The sequence below is a fragment of the Polypterus senegalus genome, chromosome 1 (genome assembly GCF_016835505.1).
Source record: "Polypterus senegalus isolate Bchr_013 chromosome 1, ASM1683550v1, whole genome shotgun sequence".
Lineage (NCBI taxonomy): Eukaryota > Metazoa > Chordata > Cladistia > Polypteriformes > Polypteridae > Polypterus > Polypterus senegalus.
This window is the reverse complement of record NC_053154.1, coordinates 187,882,438-187,898,614: the sequence shown is the minus strand read 5'-3', so window position 1 is coordinate 187,898,614 and position 16,177 is coordinate 187,882,438. Positions and strand designations below refer to the sequence as shown.

The 16,177-nt window shown below is 37.2% G+C and overlaps 1 protein-coding gene across 1 annotated transcript in view; it reads right to left on the bottom strand.

Annotated features, from left to right (window-relative positions):
- Nucleotides 1-1,818: 1,818 nt before the first annotated feature.
- The window catches only part of mfsd8l1 (major facilitator superfamily domain containing 8-like 1), a 37,903-nt gene continuing 23,544 nt past the window's right edge, over nucleotides 1,819-16,177 (bottom strand). Inside the window, exons 7-12 of the mRNA XM_039764580.1 lie at nucleotides 15,766-15,839; nucleotides 15,320-15,533; nucleotides 15,121-15,243; nucleotides 2,408-2,538; nucleotides 2,215-2,315; nucleotides 1,819-2,120 (exon numbers count right to left, since the gene is read on the bottom strand). Coding sequence (XP_039620514.1) covers nucleotides 2,232-2,315; nucleotides 2,408-2,538; nucleotides 15,121-15,243; nucleotides 15,320-15,533; nucleotides 15,766-15,839 — 626 coding nt within the window. The 3' untranslated portion in view covers nucleotides 1,819-2,120; nucleotides 2,215-2,231. The remainder of the gene's footprint in view (nucleotides 2,121-2,214; nucleotides 2,316-2,407; nucleotides 2,539-15,120; nucleotides 15,244-15,319; nucleotides 15,534-15,765; nucleotides 15,840-16,177) is intronic.

Here is a 16,177-nt window from a genome sequence, read left to right as displayed (position 1 = left end):
TAAAGGAAGCAGTACGAGCAGGGTAATTAAAGACCACAAAGTGCTATTTAAATGGGCAACAAACAAAATTAACATGTTTATGCTGAAATATGGATTCAGTGTATGTTGTTTGTGTTAACTCTTCCACTCTTTACCCTGGAAAATGCAATTGACTTTAAAATTCTGCTTATGGTTTATAAAGCCTTAAATAATCTCGCCCCATTTTATATATCGGAATGTCTGACACCTTATATTCCAAATCGTAACCTTAGATCCTCAAATGAGTGTCTCCTTAGAATTCCAACTAAACTTAAAAGAAGTGGTGAGGCGGCCTTCTGCTGCTATGCACCTAAAATCTGGAATAGCCTGCCAATAGGAATTCGCCAGGCTAATACAGTAGAGCACTTTAAAACACTGCTGAAAACACATTACTTTAACATGGCCTTCTTATAACTTCACTTTAACTTAATCCTGATACTCTGTAGGTTCAATTCATCATAATAACTATTCACGGTGGCTCTAAAATCCATACTGACCCCTACTCTCTCTTCTGTTTCTTTTTCCGGTTTCTCTGTGGTGGTAGCCTGCGCCACCACCACCTACTCAAAGCATCAAGATGTTCCAACAATTATGGATGGATCAAAAGCCAGAAGTCTACGTGACCATCACCATCAAGTCCTTCCGTGAGAACCCTAAATCCAAAGTGGACTGTTTCATTTATGTTAGGTAGAATGCCCAGAGGGGACTGGGCAGTCTAATGGTCTGGAATCCCTACAGATTTTATTTTTTTCTCCAGCCGCCTGGAGTTTTTTTTCTGTCTACCCTGGCCATTGGACCTTACTCTTATTCTATGTTAATTAATGTTGACTTATTTTATTTTCTTACTGTGTCTTTTATTTTTCTATTCTTCATTATGTAAAGCACTTTGAGCTACCTTTTGTATGAAAATGTGCTATATAAATAAATGTTGATGTTGTTGTTGTCTACTTCAAGCTTCTGAGGACTATTCAGCAGGAATTCATAATGCCTTTTGGTGATCTACTTTAAAAATGAGACAACCAAGAACTCATATTTGAAACAATATTGAAACAGCCATCCATCCATCAACAGTACTGCTGCATAACCACAGAATTTGAAGCTCTGCCCTGAGCATTTGCTGCCTGAGATTAACTTTCACACACATAAGACATGCATGTTAGGTTGGGTGGCAAATACTGTATAAGTTGAGCCCTAAAGAATAAGTATACTGTAGGTGTGAGTGTGTCCAGCTGGAAAAGGCCCCAGCTCTCTGCAATCCAGGGGTGGATCAGAAAATAGTTAAATGTATCAAATTATGAGTAAAAATAGAAGAAGAAGCATAAAAAAAACAAAAGAAATTCAATTAATTTAACCTATTCCACACTGAAGTGTTCACCTTTGCTTTCTTGGTTTTTGTGTGAATGACAGGCACTTATTCTTGGCAATTAAAATCCAGAATGTCACACTTCCCAATTACTTTTACTTTCAACAGGTTTTCCTGTTATGTAGAAATATAAAGTTCATATGCAAACATTCTGCCAAATGTAGAGTTGGAAGATTTGAAAAGATGAAAACCCATGTCAAGATAACCCTCACTGAGTTCTCATATTTAAATAGTTGTTTCTTAAATACCTGAAATATGCTAATTAGAAGAATAAAAATAAAAAAAACACATTTTTGACAGAAATTCTTTGATCTGGTGTTTTACACAATCAGTAAAATTCTCCGTTCAACATACACACATCAGACAGTGGTGGGCTCCCAATGGGAGGGGGTGGTATGAAAGTCACAGACACCAAGCACATAGACAGACAACACACAGACAGTTTGACGTGGTACAGTTTAATACCAGAACATCCAGCAACAGCAGTTCTGCACCCCAGTAGACTATCACCTTCATTAGCACACTCCCTAGCACATCCCACATTCCACTTCTGTAGATGAAGTGCCACAGATGTCAAGCGTGTATATTGAAATCAGGCTGAACGGATCAGATGGGGGACGGGGGGCATGGTAGTTCAGAGGTGGGTCACTCAAGAGCTGGTTCTGCAGTGGTGGTCTTGTATCCTTTTTGCCTTGGATCTATGAGCGGCATTGTCCAGAGAGACCCTCGGGTCAGACAGCTGCAAATGAAAGGAAAACAGCAGAGCTGTGTGAACCATTACGCATCCACAGCTGTTTGTATGATGTAAATGTAACGTAGAACAGCCTACTTACCACTCATTCAGGCACCTTTACCCACAATCCTCTGGGACCCCTGTCTGATCATTTCCAACATGCGGCTCCACGAGATACTTGAAAGATAGGGCCATCATCACCTAAAAGAGGTCTCCGCTGTCATAAGAAAATCTAGTGCCTGGTGTAGTTTAGTTTAGAGTAACCACAGATGTTGAAAATTGTCAACACTCACTGTCAGCAGAATCAGGAGGGCCATCATCATACCAATCATGATATACAGGCTGCCAGTTAGACCTCCTGCCCACAAAGGGCCAAGTATTGTAGCCAAACCACCAACAGAGCGCCGTAGACCCTGGCTAAACCCTAAGATGATAAGAAAAGGTAAAGTCGTAGGAGATACAATATAATATAGGAAAGACACAAGGGGGGTTGGAATGTGACAGGCAGGTGGGTTCTGAAAGTAGTAGGAAAAGTCAAGTGTGGCTAGAATCTATGACACACTCCTCAACTTTCCAACATCACTTTTAGAATTCTCATATTTTGCCATGGAAACTCTTAATTTGTGCATGGTGTAAAGTAATTTATTCAAACAACTCTAACATGCAATGCATGATCTCTTTCCTTCAGCTTTTCAATTTCTTGTTTATGCTTAAAAAACCAAATACTGCTAAAAGAAGATGGATCACCTTGTCCTTTTCGGTACATTTAAAATATCAGAGGACAGAATAAGCAGTTTTTTCTCAGTGGAGTTAGGCTCCGCAGTAAACCAGAGTGTCCTGTTAGAAAATTACATTGCATTAGTTGACATAATTGTACTTGTTACATTGTGTTGCCTTTGGTCCAATGAATGTGGCAGATTACAAAATAATTAATCAGAGGATTCAATTAAATGTCAATGGCAATGCCATATAAGGTAATAAGATGGGGCATATTCAGGAGACAAGAAACAGAGACCAGCCCAATAAGAAAACACCTATGGTTGCTTAAAGCATGTAATGACTACTTGATTTTACACATACATTCATATACACACACACACACACACATACACACACACGTATGGAAAAAGACATGCAGGTTATGATTATTACAATAGCTTTATTACTGCCAATGAATGTCACAGTGGACGTAGATACAGTCTTGTAAGTGCTCAAATTACCTAAAAGATAAATAAGGAGGAGAAGAAGAACAAGAAAAAATAATAATGCAAGAATTAACTCTGTCTGTTGTGTACTCACAACTGTAAACCTACTTTTACCCACACATATATGTATAAGTGTGTAGGAGGAAACCAGGTACCGCTCATCACCAGGCCAATACCATCCCTACAGTGAGGCATGGTGGTGGCAGCATCATGCTGTGGGGATGTTTTGCAGCGGCAGGAACTGGGAGACTAGTCAGGATAAAGGGAAAGATGACTGCAGCAATGTACAGAGACATCCTGGATGAAAACCTGCTCCAGAGCGCTCTTGACCTCAGACTGGGGCGACGGTTCATCTTTCAGCAGGACAACGACCCTAAGCACACAGCCAAGATATCAAAGGAGTGGCTTCAGGACAACTCTGTGAATGTCCTTGAGTGGCTCAGCCAGAGCCCAAACTTGAATCTGATTGAACATCTCTGGAGAGATCTTAAAATGGCTGTGCACCCGACGCTTCCCATCCAACCTGATGGAGATTGAGAGGTGCTGCAAAGAGGAATGGGCAAAACTGGCCAAGGATAGGTGTGCCAAGCTTGTGGCATCATATTCGAAAAGACTTGAAGCTGTAATTGCTGCCAAAGGTGCATCAACAAAGCATTGAGCAAAGACTGTGAATACTTACAGTGGTGTGAAAAACTATTTGCCCCCTTCCTGATTTCTTATTCTTTTGCATGTTTTTCACACAAAATGTTTCTGATCATCAAACACATTTAACCTTTAGTCAAATGTAACACAAGTAAACACAAAATGCAGTTTTTAAATGATGGTTTTTATTATTTAGGGAGAAAAAAAAATCCAAACCTACATGGCCCTGTGTGAAAAAGTAATTGCCCCCTTGTTAAAAAATAACCTAACTGTGGTGTATCACACCTTAGTTCAATTTCCATAGCCACCCCCAAGCCTGATTACTGCCACACCTGTTTCAATCAAGAAATCACTTAAATAGGAGCTGCCTGACACAGAGAAGGAGACCAAAAGCACCTCAAGAGCTAAACATCATGCCAAGATCCAAAGAAATTCAGGAACAAATGAGATCTATCAGTCTGGTAAAGGTTATAAAGCCATTTCTAAAGCTTTGGGACTCCAGCGAACCACAGTGAGAGCCATTATCCACAAATGGCAAAAACATGGAACAGTGGTGAACCTTCCCAGGAGTGGCCGGCCGACTAAAATTACCCCTAAAGCGCAGAGACGACTCACCCGAGAGGTCACAAAAGACCCCAGGACAACGTCTAAAGAACTGCAGGCCTCACTTGCCTCAATTAAGGTCAGTGTTCACGACTCCATCATAAGAAAGAGACTGGGCAAAAACGGCCTGCATGGCAGATTTCCAAGACGCAAACCACTGTTAGCAAAAAGAACATTAGGGCTTGTCTCAATTTTGCTAAGAAACATCTCAATGATTGCCAAGACTTGGGAAAATACCTTGTGGACTGATGAGACAAAAGTTGAACTTTTTGGAAGGCAAATGTCCCGTTACATCTGGCGTAAATATAACTTGTGTTATATTTGACTAATGGTTAAATGTGTTTGATGATCAGAAACATTTTGTGTGACAAACATGCAAAAGAATAAGAAATCAGGAAGGGGGCAAATAGTTTTTCACACCACTGTATGTACATGTGATTTCTCAGTTTTTTTATTTTTAATAAATTTGCCAAAACCTCAAGTAAACTTTTCTCATGTTATCATTATGGGGTGTTGTGTGTGGAATTCAGAAGGAAAAAAAAGAATTTAATCCATTTTGGAATAAGGCTGTAACATAACAAAATGTGGAAAAAGTGATGCGCTGTGAATACTTTCCGGATGCACTGCATATATATATATATATATATATATATATATATATATATATATATATATATATATATATATATATATATATATATATATATATATATATATATATATATATATATATATATATATATATATATATATATATATATATATATATATATATATATATATATATATATATATATAATTAAATAATAAAGAAAAAATGACTCAATAAAGATCAGGTAAAAAATAAAGTAATCAGTTAAATCAGCATATTACATTGTAAAATAATTCGAACTTAAAACCAAATCAAAACTCTATATAAAAATATAAAACAGGTCATTTAGCCAAAAAGAACTTGTCAATTCCTATTCATCTCAAATTTTCAAACTATCAAGATTTGGAGATTATAAAACTATTTCTCTCTACCACACTGCTTGGTAACTTATTTCATGTATCTGTGACTCTTTGAAGAAAAAGTGAATGTGTGTGAGAAATGTACCCAAAACCAACTTCCATCTGTGTCTAAGTAACAGTATGGATTCTCTTCATTTTTAAACCTTTCCATTGCATTACCTTTTGAACTGAAAAGATTCAAAACTTCCACAAGTAGCTCAAATCCCATAGTCCTGGAACAAATCTATTAGCTCTTCGATGAGCTTCCACTAGCGCAGTTATGTTTTATAATATGAAGACCAAAACTACACACAGTATTCCAGAAGAGGCATTACACACATCCATCTGTTTTGTGAACCTGCCAAGGATCTTTGACAAGGTGTCAGAACACAACAGGTCACATCTGCTTCCACAGCTACAATCATTCAATAATTTAAAATTAGCAATAAATCGAAATTATACCAACCAAGGAGGAACATGCATACTCCACACAGATGCCACCTTTGACAGCCAGTGATATTTTTGCATGAGGCTCTATTAGCTTTTTACATCATCATGGAGCAATATTTTTCCTTTCCACGTTGTAGAATCGTTGTGGCCTTGTTAAGTTAGTTTGGGAAAGGTGATGGATGGTAATGCTGAGGCCTTACTATAGATTTATGATGGGATTAAGGTAAGTGCCTCCACTACTCAAAAACATCAATTTTCTTAATTTTAACCCACTACAATGTTGCTCTGGCTTACTGCTTTGTTGGCACACACACACAGCATCCCTATATTCAGCTTTCTGGCAGAGAGGGACAACCTTTTATCCAGTATTATCCAGTATTTGTCTGCATTGCATCCCACTCATTTTCTGTATATCCTTCCAGTTAACACAGCCTCATAACAGGAGGCTGCCACCACCATACTTTATTTATGGTCAGAGTTAGTTTGATCTGGCTGACATACAGGTATGAGAATATTAAAGACATATCCTGCATTGAATTAAGGCCAAATACTTTTTTTGTTTTCTCTCATCAGATCAGGAGACTTACCATGATAATTCACAAATTGACATTGCAAAACTACATTTACAATGACGTTTCTCCAACCTAAGCCCCTTTCCCGCCATCCCCAACTCATGTGGATTATAACATCTTCCTTGATATCTGTCCCATAAAGTTCCTCATTATGTAATACCTTGGAGAGAACTGATCCATAAACATCTTTTTTTAGCTGTAGCCACAGACTACTAGAGGATTTATAGTAACAAGCATAGTTTTTTATTTATACACTGAACTCAACAAATGTAAAATGATCATGTACCCTTTCCCAGACTTCGGCGTGTCTATAGTCAGAACCCTGTGATACAAAACTTAAATTGTAAGAATGTACAGAATAAAAAGGGAATAATCATCACAGATGAATTTGAAGCAGACAATACGCTAATTTCCTGCACAAATGGATTCCATCAACAAATTGTGTCACTTGTAGTAATAGATTTGTACTTGATCAAACGTAAGCTTGCTATTACACTGGGGGGTCAATACCTTTTAAATCTGATCATTTTCATTTTTTATTATGTAAAAATTGTAATGTTTATGACATTTTCCATTTCATTTCACATGGGAAAAAGTCATTTAATCCATTTCAAATTCTAATCTCAGACAACAAATTGTTAATAGTGTCTGAGGCTGAATGTTTTTTCCAAGGCACTGTATATCCTTTAGACCATGACAGAAAGCAGTTTTGAATTGAATATATAAACAATGAAGTGTAAAGAATGTGCTAGAGATGAAAGACTTGGATGCGTTACTGCTCATAACTTGGCACAGTACAGCACAAAGCAATCTGTCTCATGTTTTCGTCTCCAGAGTTTGAGTGTACTTGATTCTTCTGTACCTCTGTTCTGCAAGGGAATGAAAAATGCTGAAAAGTTCAGCTGGTGACATGCCAATGGGGATATATGGGCCTGGCAGTTATATAGTGTATAATAATTTAGTTTTTCATGGGAAGTAATTAGAGCAGCCAAGAACAACAATCGGATGTATACCATGAGACAAGGCATGAGAATAAATGGTTAGAGTAATGCATGGTGGATCTTTGTGGGCTTAGGAACTGAAATATCCCAAGACAAGGCTGGGTCAACGACAGTAAGACATATTAGGTAGGTGTGGGGGTGACAACAGCAGTATTGCAAAGTGGCCTGAGCTAATAAACACATAAAATGATTAAAGAAGGTTTAAGGTTAGTATACAGTACAACTAGACATACTCTACACCAAAAGAGAAACATCTTCAGCTTAAGATGAAACCCAAAACATCACATAAAAGATTACACATATCTCTAAATGGAAATATGTTGATTCCTTACTTAACCTGACATAAATGACAATTATTAAACAAAATAAGACCTTGTTGACATTCTTCTGAAGCATTTTAAGTGAGATTTAAAAAAAGAACAAAGCAAGCATGTTTCAATTTGACTCAGTGTGATCAGGCCCTGGACCTTAAAACCTAAAGTATCTAAGTTTAATCCTCTCCTTTGACTCAAAGTGTGTTAAAGCTGAGCAAGTTACCTTAACATGCATATGTATGTAATCAACCAAACTTCTCTGCTTGTAAGATGCTTTGGTTTTTTACCAGGTTGAATAACAAACACATAACATGGTACCTACTGGCCAAAAGACATGCAATTCTTGTGGCTAATTTTGAACCCAATTCATTTGGAGTTTGAAAGTTCTCTCCATAGCTGAACGGGGTTTTCCCCTACATCGCCAAAATTGTCAGGTTACATTAACTGTCCATTTTCCGAATTGGCCTATGCAGGTTGGGTGCATTGGCGATTCTAAATTGTCCCTAGTGTGTGCTTGGTGTGTGGGTGTGTGTGTGTGTGCATGCCCTGTGGTGGGCTGGCACCCTGCCTGGGGTTTGTTTCCTGCCTTGTGCCCTGTGTTGGCTGGGATTGGCTCCAGCAGACCCCTGTGACCCTGTGGTTAGGATATAGCGGGTTGGATAATGGATGGATGGATGAGTAGGTGTGTGTGTATGTGCTTGAGTTTGCCCTGTATTAGACTGGCACCTTTTCCAAGAATGTTTCCTGACTTGCACCCAGTACTGCCAAGATAGATGCATCTACCCATCACCCTGAATTGGATTAAATAGGATTGAGAATGTTAGTTATAAAATGTACAGACAGCAGTATATACAGAATGAAATTCTTACCTGATGGAATAATGGTGGACATAGGTAACCAATATTCAGATCAATCATGGGGAGAAAGAAAATTTAAAATGGGATGGGTCACTTATTAATATGTTCCTAACTGGCTATCACATTCTAAAATAAAACACCTTCACACTTGCTCCAAGATTGCAAAACACAATAACATTAATTTAAAAATCATAGAAATATCTTAGTTCATGCACAAATCCATAACACCTCTGTGCATGATTTCTTATTGCCAGAGCTGCAAGTGCACATACAATGACAATGCTGACCTACCAACCAAATCCAAAGACAATCAACCTGCCCTACAATAAGGGTATCTTTTGACTATGCAGTATTTCCTGTGAGGGTAGAATCCCTCCACCTTACAATGTGTACACTACTGCTTATGCCATTAGTGTGAAAGGGGAAATTTGCAGGGAGTGGACTTGAGCAGTTTTATTAAAAAGAGAGCAATGTGACAGCTTTAGGAAAGAGCTGCAACCTTAGCAAGGGAATGGTGCAAATAATTTAGTTAGTGGATGAAAAATTTGCACTAGATGTGCACTAGTAATTCACTATAAGGTTATTATAAAAGCATAAGTTCGAAGTGAAAATGACTAGGATCTTTTTATGAATTATATTCTAGACTGGTTCCATGAATGCAGTGATGTAAAAAAGTAAGTGCATCTCCTGAAGTGTTGTGTGTTCTTTAACATATTGGCACATATTGATATTTGATCTTCATTTCTATACTGACAGATAAAGGTGATCTAATTTAACTTTTTGTAGTAACTTTTTGTAATTGTTTAACAGTCTCCTACATTGATGTTTAGAATTTTTTCTTACTCCATACTCCTACATGTAATCATTGTGATCCATTCTTTGTGTGTTTAAGTGTTTTAGATCATTATCTTGTTAGCAAATCCATTTAAAGCTTAGCTTCAGCTTTTTCACAGAAGACCTCATACTTTCCTCTAATTCTCTTTCATACAGTATGGAATTCATAGGTTAACTCTGTGATGGTACACTGGCCAGGCCTGATGCAGAGAAGCAGTCCCAAGCCATTATGCTTTCACCATCATGCTTTACGGTTGTGGTATGGGGTTCTATTTGGTCTGGTATTGTGGCCAACCAGCTCTAGATTTGTCTCACTGGAACAGACTGTTCTAATAGTCCAACTCTTCTCCTATAGAATGGCATTCTCTGGCAAATTTTAGTCCTGCATAAATTTTCTTTCCCGACAACAGATTATTCTTCCTTCTTGACCTTGCATACAGCATAAAGTTGTGCTGTCTCTGTTGGATGGTTGACACTGACTAAAGCATGATTTTCCTGTAAACCCTGCTGAAGCAAAATGAAACTTAGGGGTTGTGTAGTCATTTAGGATATGGTGATTGTATATGCTTTCCAAATTAAAACACAGCATCCGTCTAAGAAGAGTAAAAGTGTTAATAAATGCCAGAAACCTGCTCTGGCATCAGGCAACCAGATAAAGGTCAAGTGAACAACAAAGACAAGAATGTACCAGGAGCAGGTTGATGTAATACACGAAATGTATGATTAGATCAGGAGATGTCTTGTAAACAATAAAACGGGACAGTTGTCACATACATGGTGATTTCAAGGGTAATATCTAAACTAAGAAATATTGAAGAAGAAGGATATAATGGAGAAAGACTTTTATTTAGGCTGGTTGTGCTCTTTGCTAGACACCTCTTTTAATGTCTTTTAACCAATCAAAGTATGAAATGAATGCATTGATTGACACTGTATGTAAATTAAATAGTTTATAAAATGAACTTCTATGTTTTGTTTCTGTGACCCTTTCTCATCATGCTGTAACAGACTACTGTGAAGAATGTTCCATCCTCAGCTTGGTGCTGCAGGTGCAATAAATGATGCAGATTACTGGCTGAAAGAGTTTATCAGATTTCTCCTGTTAGAGGATAAGCATGTATCCTTCAGCTCTTGGACTGAATTTGATGGGATGACCTGGCTTAGATCGACTTCTAGTGGTTTGAAATTTTCTACATTTGTAGATAGTCTTTCAGACAGTGGAGTGTTCGACTGCAGAATTATGGGTAATGTCTTTAAAAACATTCCCAGTCTAACAGGTATCAACAATTATTTTCTGAAGATCTCTTTTGATGCTGTCATGATGTAGACACACCCAACAAATGTTCAAACCAAACCAAAGGTTTCTCATGTTTGTACATGGCAATGCCTCCCAAGTTACTTTCAAATGGATGTTCTGATTACTTCCACATGTTTGGGTGCACCTAATTTTAATTTGATAAATGATAAGTGATAAAAGGTAGGGATGTACCAATTTTTACACACAAAGTACTTACATTTTATGTTCATTTAAATATTTCAAATAACTGCAAAATGTGCTTTTTAATGTAATTTTTCAGAATAAGATCACCATTATCTTTTCAATGTTCTGGAAATGATGATAGGATAGCTTTCTCTTGAAAAAAGTGAAAGACAAACGTTTCTATGGGTGGTTACTTAATGTCTCACATGTGACAGAATAATTTATATATTTAAGGGGAACATGGTTTGTGCATGAAGTGTTTTGGTTTGCAATACATTAAAAATAAATATATAATATCTATCAAATAAGTATTGTAAATAGGTTAATAAATGCCAGAAAGTTGTTCAAGCATATCAGGAAACCAGAAAGAAGTCAAGTGAACAATAAAGAACACGATACTGGGTGATGGTTCAAGAAGTTGGTTGACTATCATGTACTCAGTAAGAACTGACAGATGTCACACATATGGGAACTGAAGAAGTATTGAAAAGTATTGCACAGACCAAAAATATAGTGAAATAAAACTTTTTTTAAATATGTTATTTGAACATGTAAGCTAATGAAACAATCAAAATAAATGTCAGGTGATGTGTATGCAATAACTCAGTGCTGTTATGAAAATTTAGTTGTTTATAAATATAGAACTCTGCTCTTATTCTTTGAACATTTGCTGACCACCTCTGCCCAGGGCACTGTCCCTTAGTAGATTGCTGTAGCAGGATGCTCCTTCTTCAAGCATTTGCTGAAGAGAAAATCAAACATGTAGTGGACAAGCTTCCTCCTGCCTGGTTCTTCAGGTTGATTATTAATAGATATATATTTAAGGTAACAATTTCTTCCACACACATCACTGTATTTTTTGCCAAAAAGATGGGGAAGGTCATAATAGGAAAAATGGTAAGAATCTCTTTTCTAAACTAAATGTTGTCTAAATTTGCTATTTAAATGCTTTTTGACCTCTGTGCAGGACTGTTATGTTTCCACATAGTTAAATAAAAAAAATCCTAAAAGATGATTTCATGAATATTATAATGATATTATAATGATATGCCCAATACAATATAATGAAGTCTCAAATAAAAATATCAATAAGAATATAAATTTAGTATGGAAAAAATGAAGCAATACTTGCATAGATGGTCTACCCTTCATCTCACTTTAGCTGGAAGAATTAACATTGTCTAGATGAATATCCTACCTAGGATTCTTTTTTTATTTCAAAACATTCCAATATACATCAATAAATCATTTGTTAAGAAATTAGATTCAACCACAACCTCATTTATCTGGAATTCAAAACATCCACATATCCAAAGGGCGACCCTACAAAGACCTAAGGGAGAAGGTGGCATTGCTCTACCTAACTTTCAAATTTATTACTGGGCGGCAAATATAAAAGCTATAAAAACCTGGACATTGACATAAATAGATGAACATACACAGGTTTGGTCCGCAATAGAAATAAAACCTGCAGTACTTCTTTATATTCTTTGCTTTATACCCCCAAAATATGTACGAGTCATCGCCAGTATACTAACAACCCAATTGTGCATCACTCACTCAGAATATGGAACCTGTAGGAAGTAATTTAAGATAGGGAAGCTTTTATCTGTGGCAACACTGCACGAGAACCACCTTTTTCCACCCTCTCAAACGTACGCAGTTTTTAATTTCTGGAAAAAAATTCAGATTAAATCACTTAGAGATCTGTACATAGACAATGTCTTTGTATCTTGAAAACAATTACACTCCAAATTAAACTTTCCAGCAACACATTTCTTTCACTACCTTCAAATTAGAAACTTTGTTAAACAAACCTTGCCCAATTTTCCTCACCTAGCACCTACCTCTATGCCGGAAAAAATATTGATCAGTCTTGAGGACACTGCAGACAGCAGACAGCATCTCCATAATATATAAAAACATTTTACAGTCCCTCCTTTTCAAAGATCCAAGCGTACAGTGGGAAAAGGATCTCTCACTCAACATCTCAGAAAAGGAGTGGAAGGTAGCAAATGCACACTCAAGCTCCATATGCACAAAACTTACAATTATTCAACTTACAATTATATATCAAGCACAACTGTCTCATTTAAAATTATCCAAAATGTTTCCAGGGCAAAATCCACCCTTTGAACATTGCAATCAAATTCCAGCTTCACTAGGCCACATGTTTTTGAGCGTGCACCAAATTAACATCATTCTGGACCAAAATCTTTAAATACCTTTTAGACAGCCTTGGTGTCACAATCCCTCCTAACCCATTAACAGCGGTGTTTGGTGGAGATTAAAGTGGAGAAGGACAAACAAACCGTGATTGCCTTTACTTCACTATTGGCACAAAGACTTAACGTATATACTTGTGTTTAAGTTCTCGCGTGGATAAGTAGGAGCTTGATTTTACCGTATTATTTCTGGTATTTTATAATGTCGGTCATACAAGTCGAATGCGGAAAACTCACGCCATTGATCGAAGAGATATGCTAACGCCCACCTGAGAGAGTAACCATGGAGCACATTGCCTATTTTTTTCTTCTATGTTTTGCCTACGTGACCACACGGTAATACTATTCCGAACTATTCTGAAGCAACATTTGCACTGATTTGTGTTTTTTGTATCTCACACCCTCATACACTTTTATTGTAAGAGCATCCCTTATCTATGATGAAGCAATCGATCAGAAGAAAATATAAAGCTGGTTTTAAGTTAAAAGTTGTTGAAGTGGCGAAAGAAATTGGTAACTGCGCTGCTGCAACAAAATTGTATCTTTCTTAGTGTCTGAGAAACTGGTGCGAGATTGGAGGAAGCAGGAAGATGTAAAAAAATAAAAATTTAAGTGTCGTATTTTTGAACGGTTATATAAGTTGGGATCTGACTTTATGACCGAATTTTCGGGTTTCAAGACCCGACTTATACGCAAATATATACAGTATCTTGCTCAACTGGAAGAATCCTAATTCACCTATTTTAAATCAGAGGGTAACTGATATTATATACTATTTGAAATTGGAAAAAAATCAAATTATCACTTAGAGAATCTGTACAAAACTTTTTCAAAACCTGGCAGGATCTAATCAGTAACATTTTAGAATAAGCATTTAAATTGAAGAAGCAGATTCTCTCCCTTCTTTTTTATTCTATTTGTTTTTATTAATTTACTTATTTACTTATTTTTACTAGTTTAAAGTTTCACTCTAGCCTAGCTCTTTTTCATGGGTGGGGGTTGATGTGTTTTAAACCTAGTTTTGTTAAACTTGACTTGCTTGTATGGATTTTGATTGATTTTAATAAAATGCAAAAAAAAAAAAAAAAACGGAATATAAATTAAGCCAGTGTATAATAAGGTGTGAAAGAAACTAAGTAAGTAAATCATTAGGAAATTCTAAAAGATTTTTTCCACAAAGAATAAATTTCTTGCACTAGACAAGTACAAATGTTGGAAAAGGAAGTTGAAATAGTTAAACAGTTAATATAGAATAATTAATGTTTTTAGATATACAGTATTCTGTTAGAATTAAGACAAGCCTTCACTTTAGGGACGTTCTGCCATAGGAGAACTGAGGTGTCATCCAAGCTGCTTGCACGCGCGTATGCAGCTGTCTCTGGGTTTGACTAACTTGTATTAGGAATCTATTTTGCCATCAGTTGTGGCTGTTGGATGAGTGAAAGAGGAAAATAAACATGATGAAATTACATCTTTCAAGGTAAATTTGAAACCGTAAATTAATTTGTAATAGCCCTAGGACAGCAGGGTCATGCAGTAATCTTAGCCAAATTTTAGCAAGGCCCCACATCTTTCCCGGCCTATGCCTCCCTTTTATATTGCCCATTACCAAATAATAAATTATTATGATTTGTTTTAACTGTGAGCTGCATTCGGCTTTTATCTTAAGTAAACACTGTAACTTGTTTTGGCGTGTTGCTAAAACTGAAGACTTGTAAATAAAAGAGGAAAGGTTTTCCCTAACTATTTTGTTTAAACCAAACCCTTGATGTAAGTAGAGATTTAAACAATTTCAGAGACAAAGCCGAATTTCAGGCAGTCTGTAGTTCTCACCTTGTGTCTTCTCGGCTGTCAGCTTGGAGAATAGAGATACCTGTGAAACTGCAACAAAGGGCAGACCCAGCACCTGCAGGAAGACCCCTATTATGAACTCTGCCAAAAGCCAGTGTGGTCCACCTAAAGGTGAGAAGAGTAGTCTAGAATGACACAGCATTGACTAGTTTATATGGGTAACAGTTTCTGGAGTACTTACCTCTGGGACTGGCCAAGAAAACAAGGCACCACACGCAGGAGACATTACAGATTAACAATCCCACAGCAAGAATAATCCTGTCAGATATACGACTGCTGAGCCAGCGCACCAGGAAGAAGCCACCTATCACCTCAATGCCACATAAGCAGTACATGACACTATTCTCCAGTTCACTGAAGCCGAAGTACTTCTGAGTGAGGGGTGTCACCATTGTCTATAAAAAAGCACAAATGGCACTAGCAAGAGATGTGGCTCATCCAATAAGCTCAGGCCATGGTGCCTATAACATTACAGACAGATGCTACAATAAATATTTCTTTTGTAAATGCTATGCTGACTGCTTCTATACCACCACCCTTACTCTCACCTGTACAAAGAGTATCACAAACTACAGTATTTTACTGAGAGCCATACAACACTTCTCAAAGCATCGAGCATGCACTCACCTCCAAGGCTGTCTGGTTGAAGAGTGTCACAAACTGTGCTGTCAACAGGACAACCACCTCCTCTCGGAGATACTCTGGAACACAGGCAGCATGTTATTGCAGTCGATCATATGGGGTCACCCCTAGAGACTGACAGAAAATTATCTCATTTTTGTTCCTAAACTGGATATGCAGCAAAAGATTTAAAGTTAACTGATAAAAGCAAAAAAAAATTAAAAATGCCAAAGGATGATGCTCTGTTCCACATAAGTCATAATAATGAAATATGTAATAATGAAGGTTACCGGGTAGCAATATCTATCCATGCATCCATTTTCTTAACCCACTTTGCGGGGCAGGGTCGCGGGGAAGCTGGAGCCTTTCCTAACAATCAATGGACGCAAGGCAGGAAAAATACCTGGACAAGGTGCCA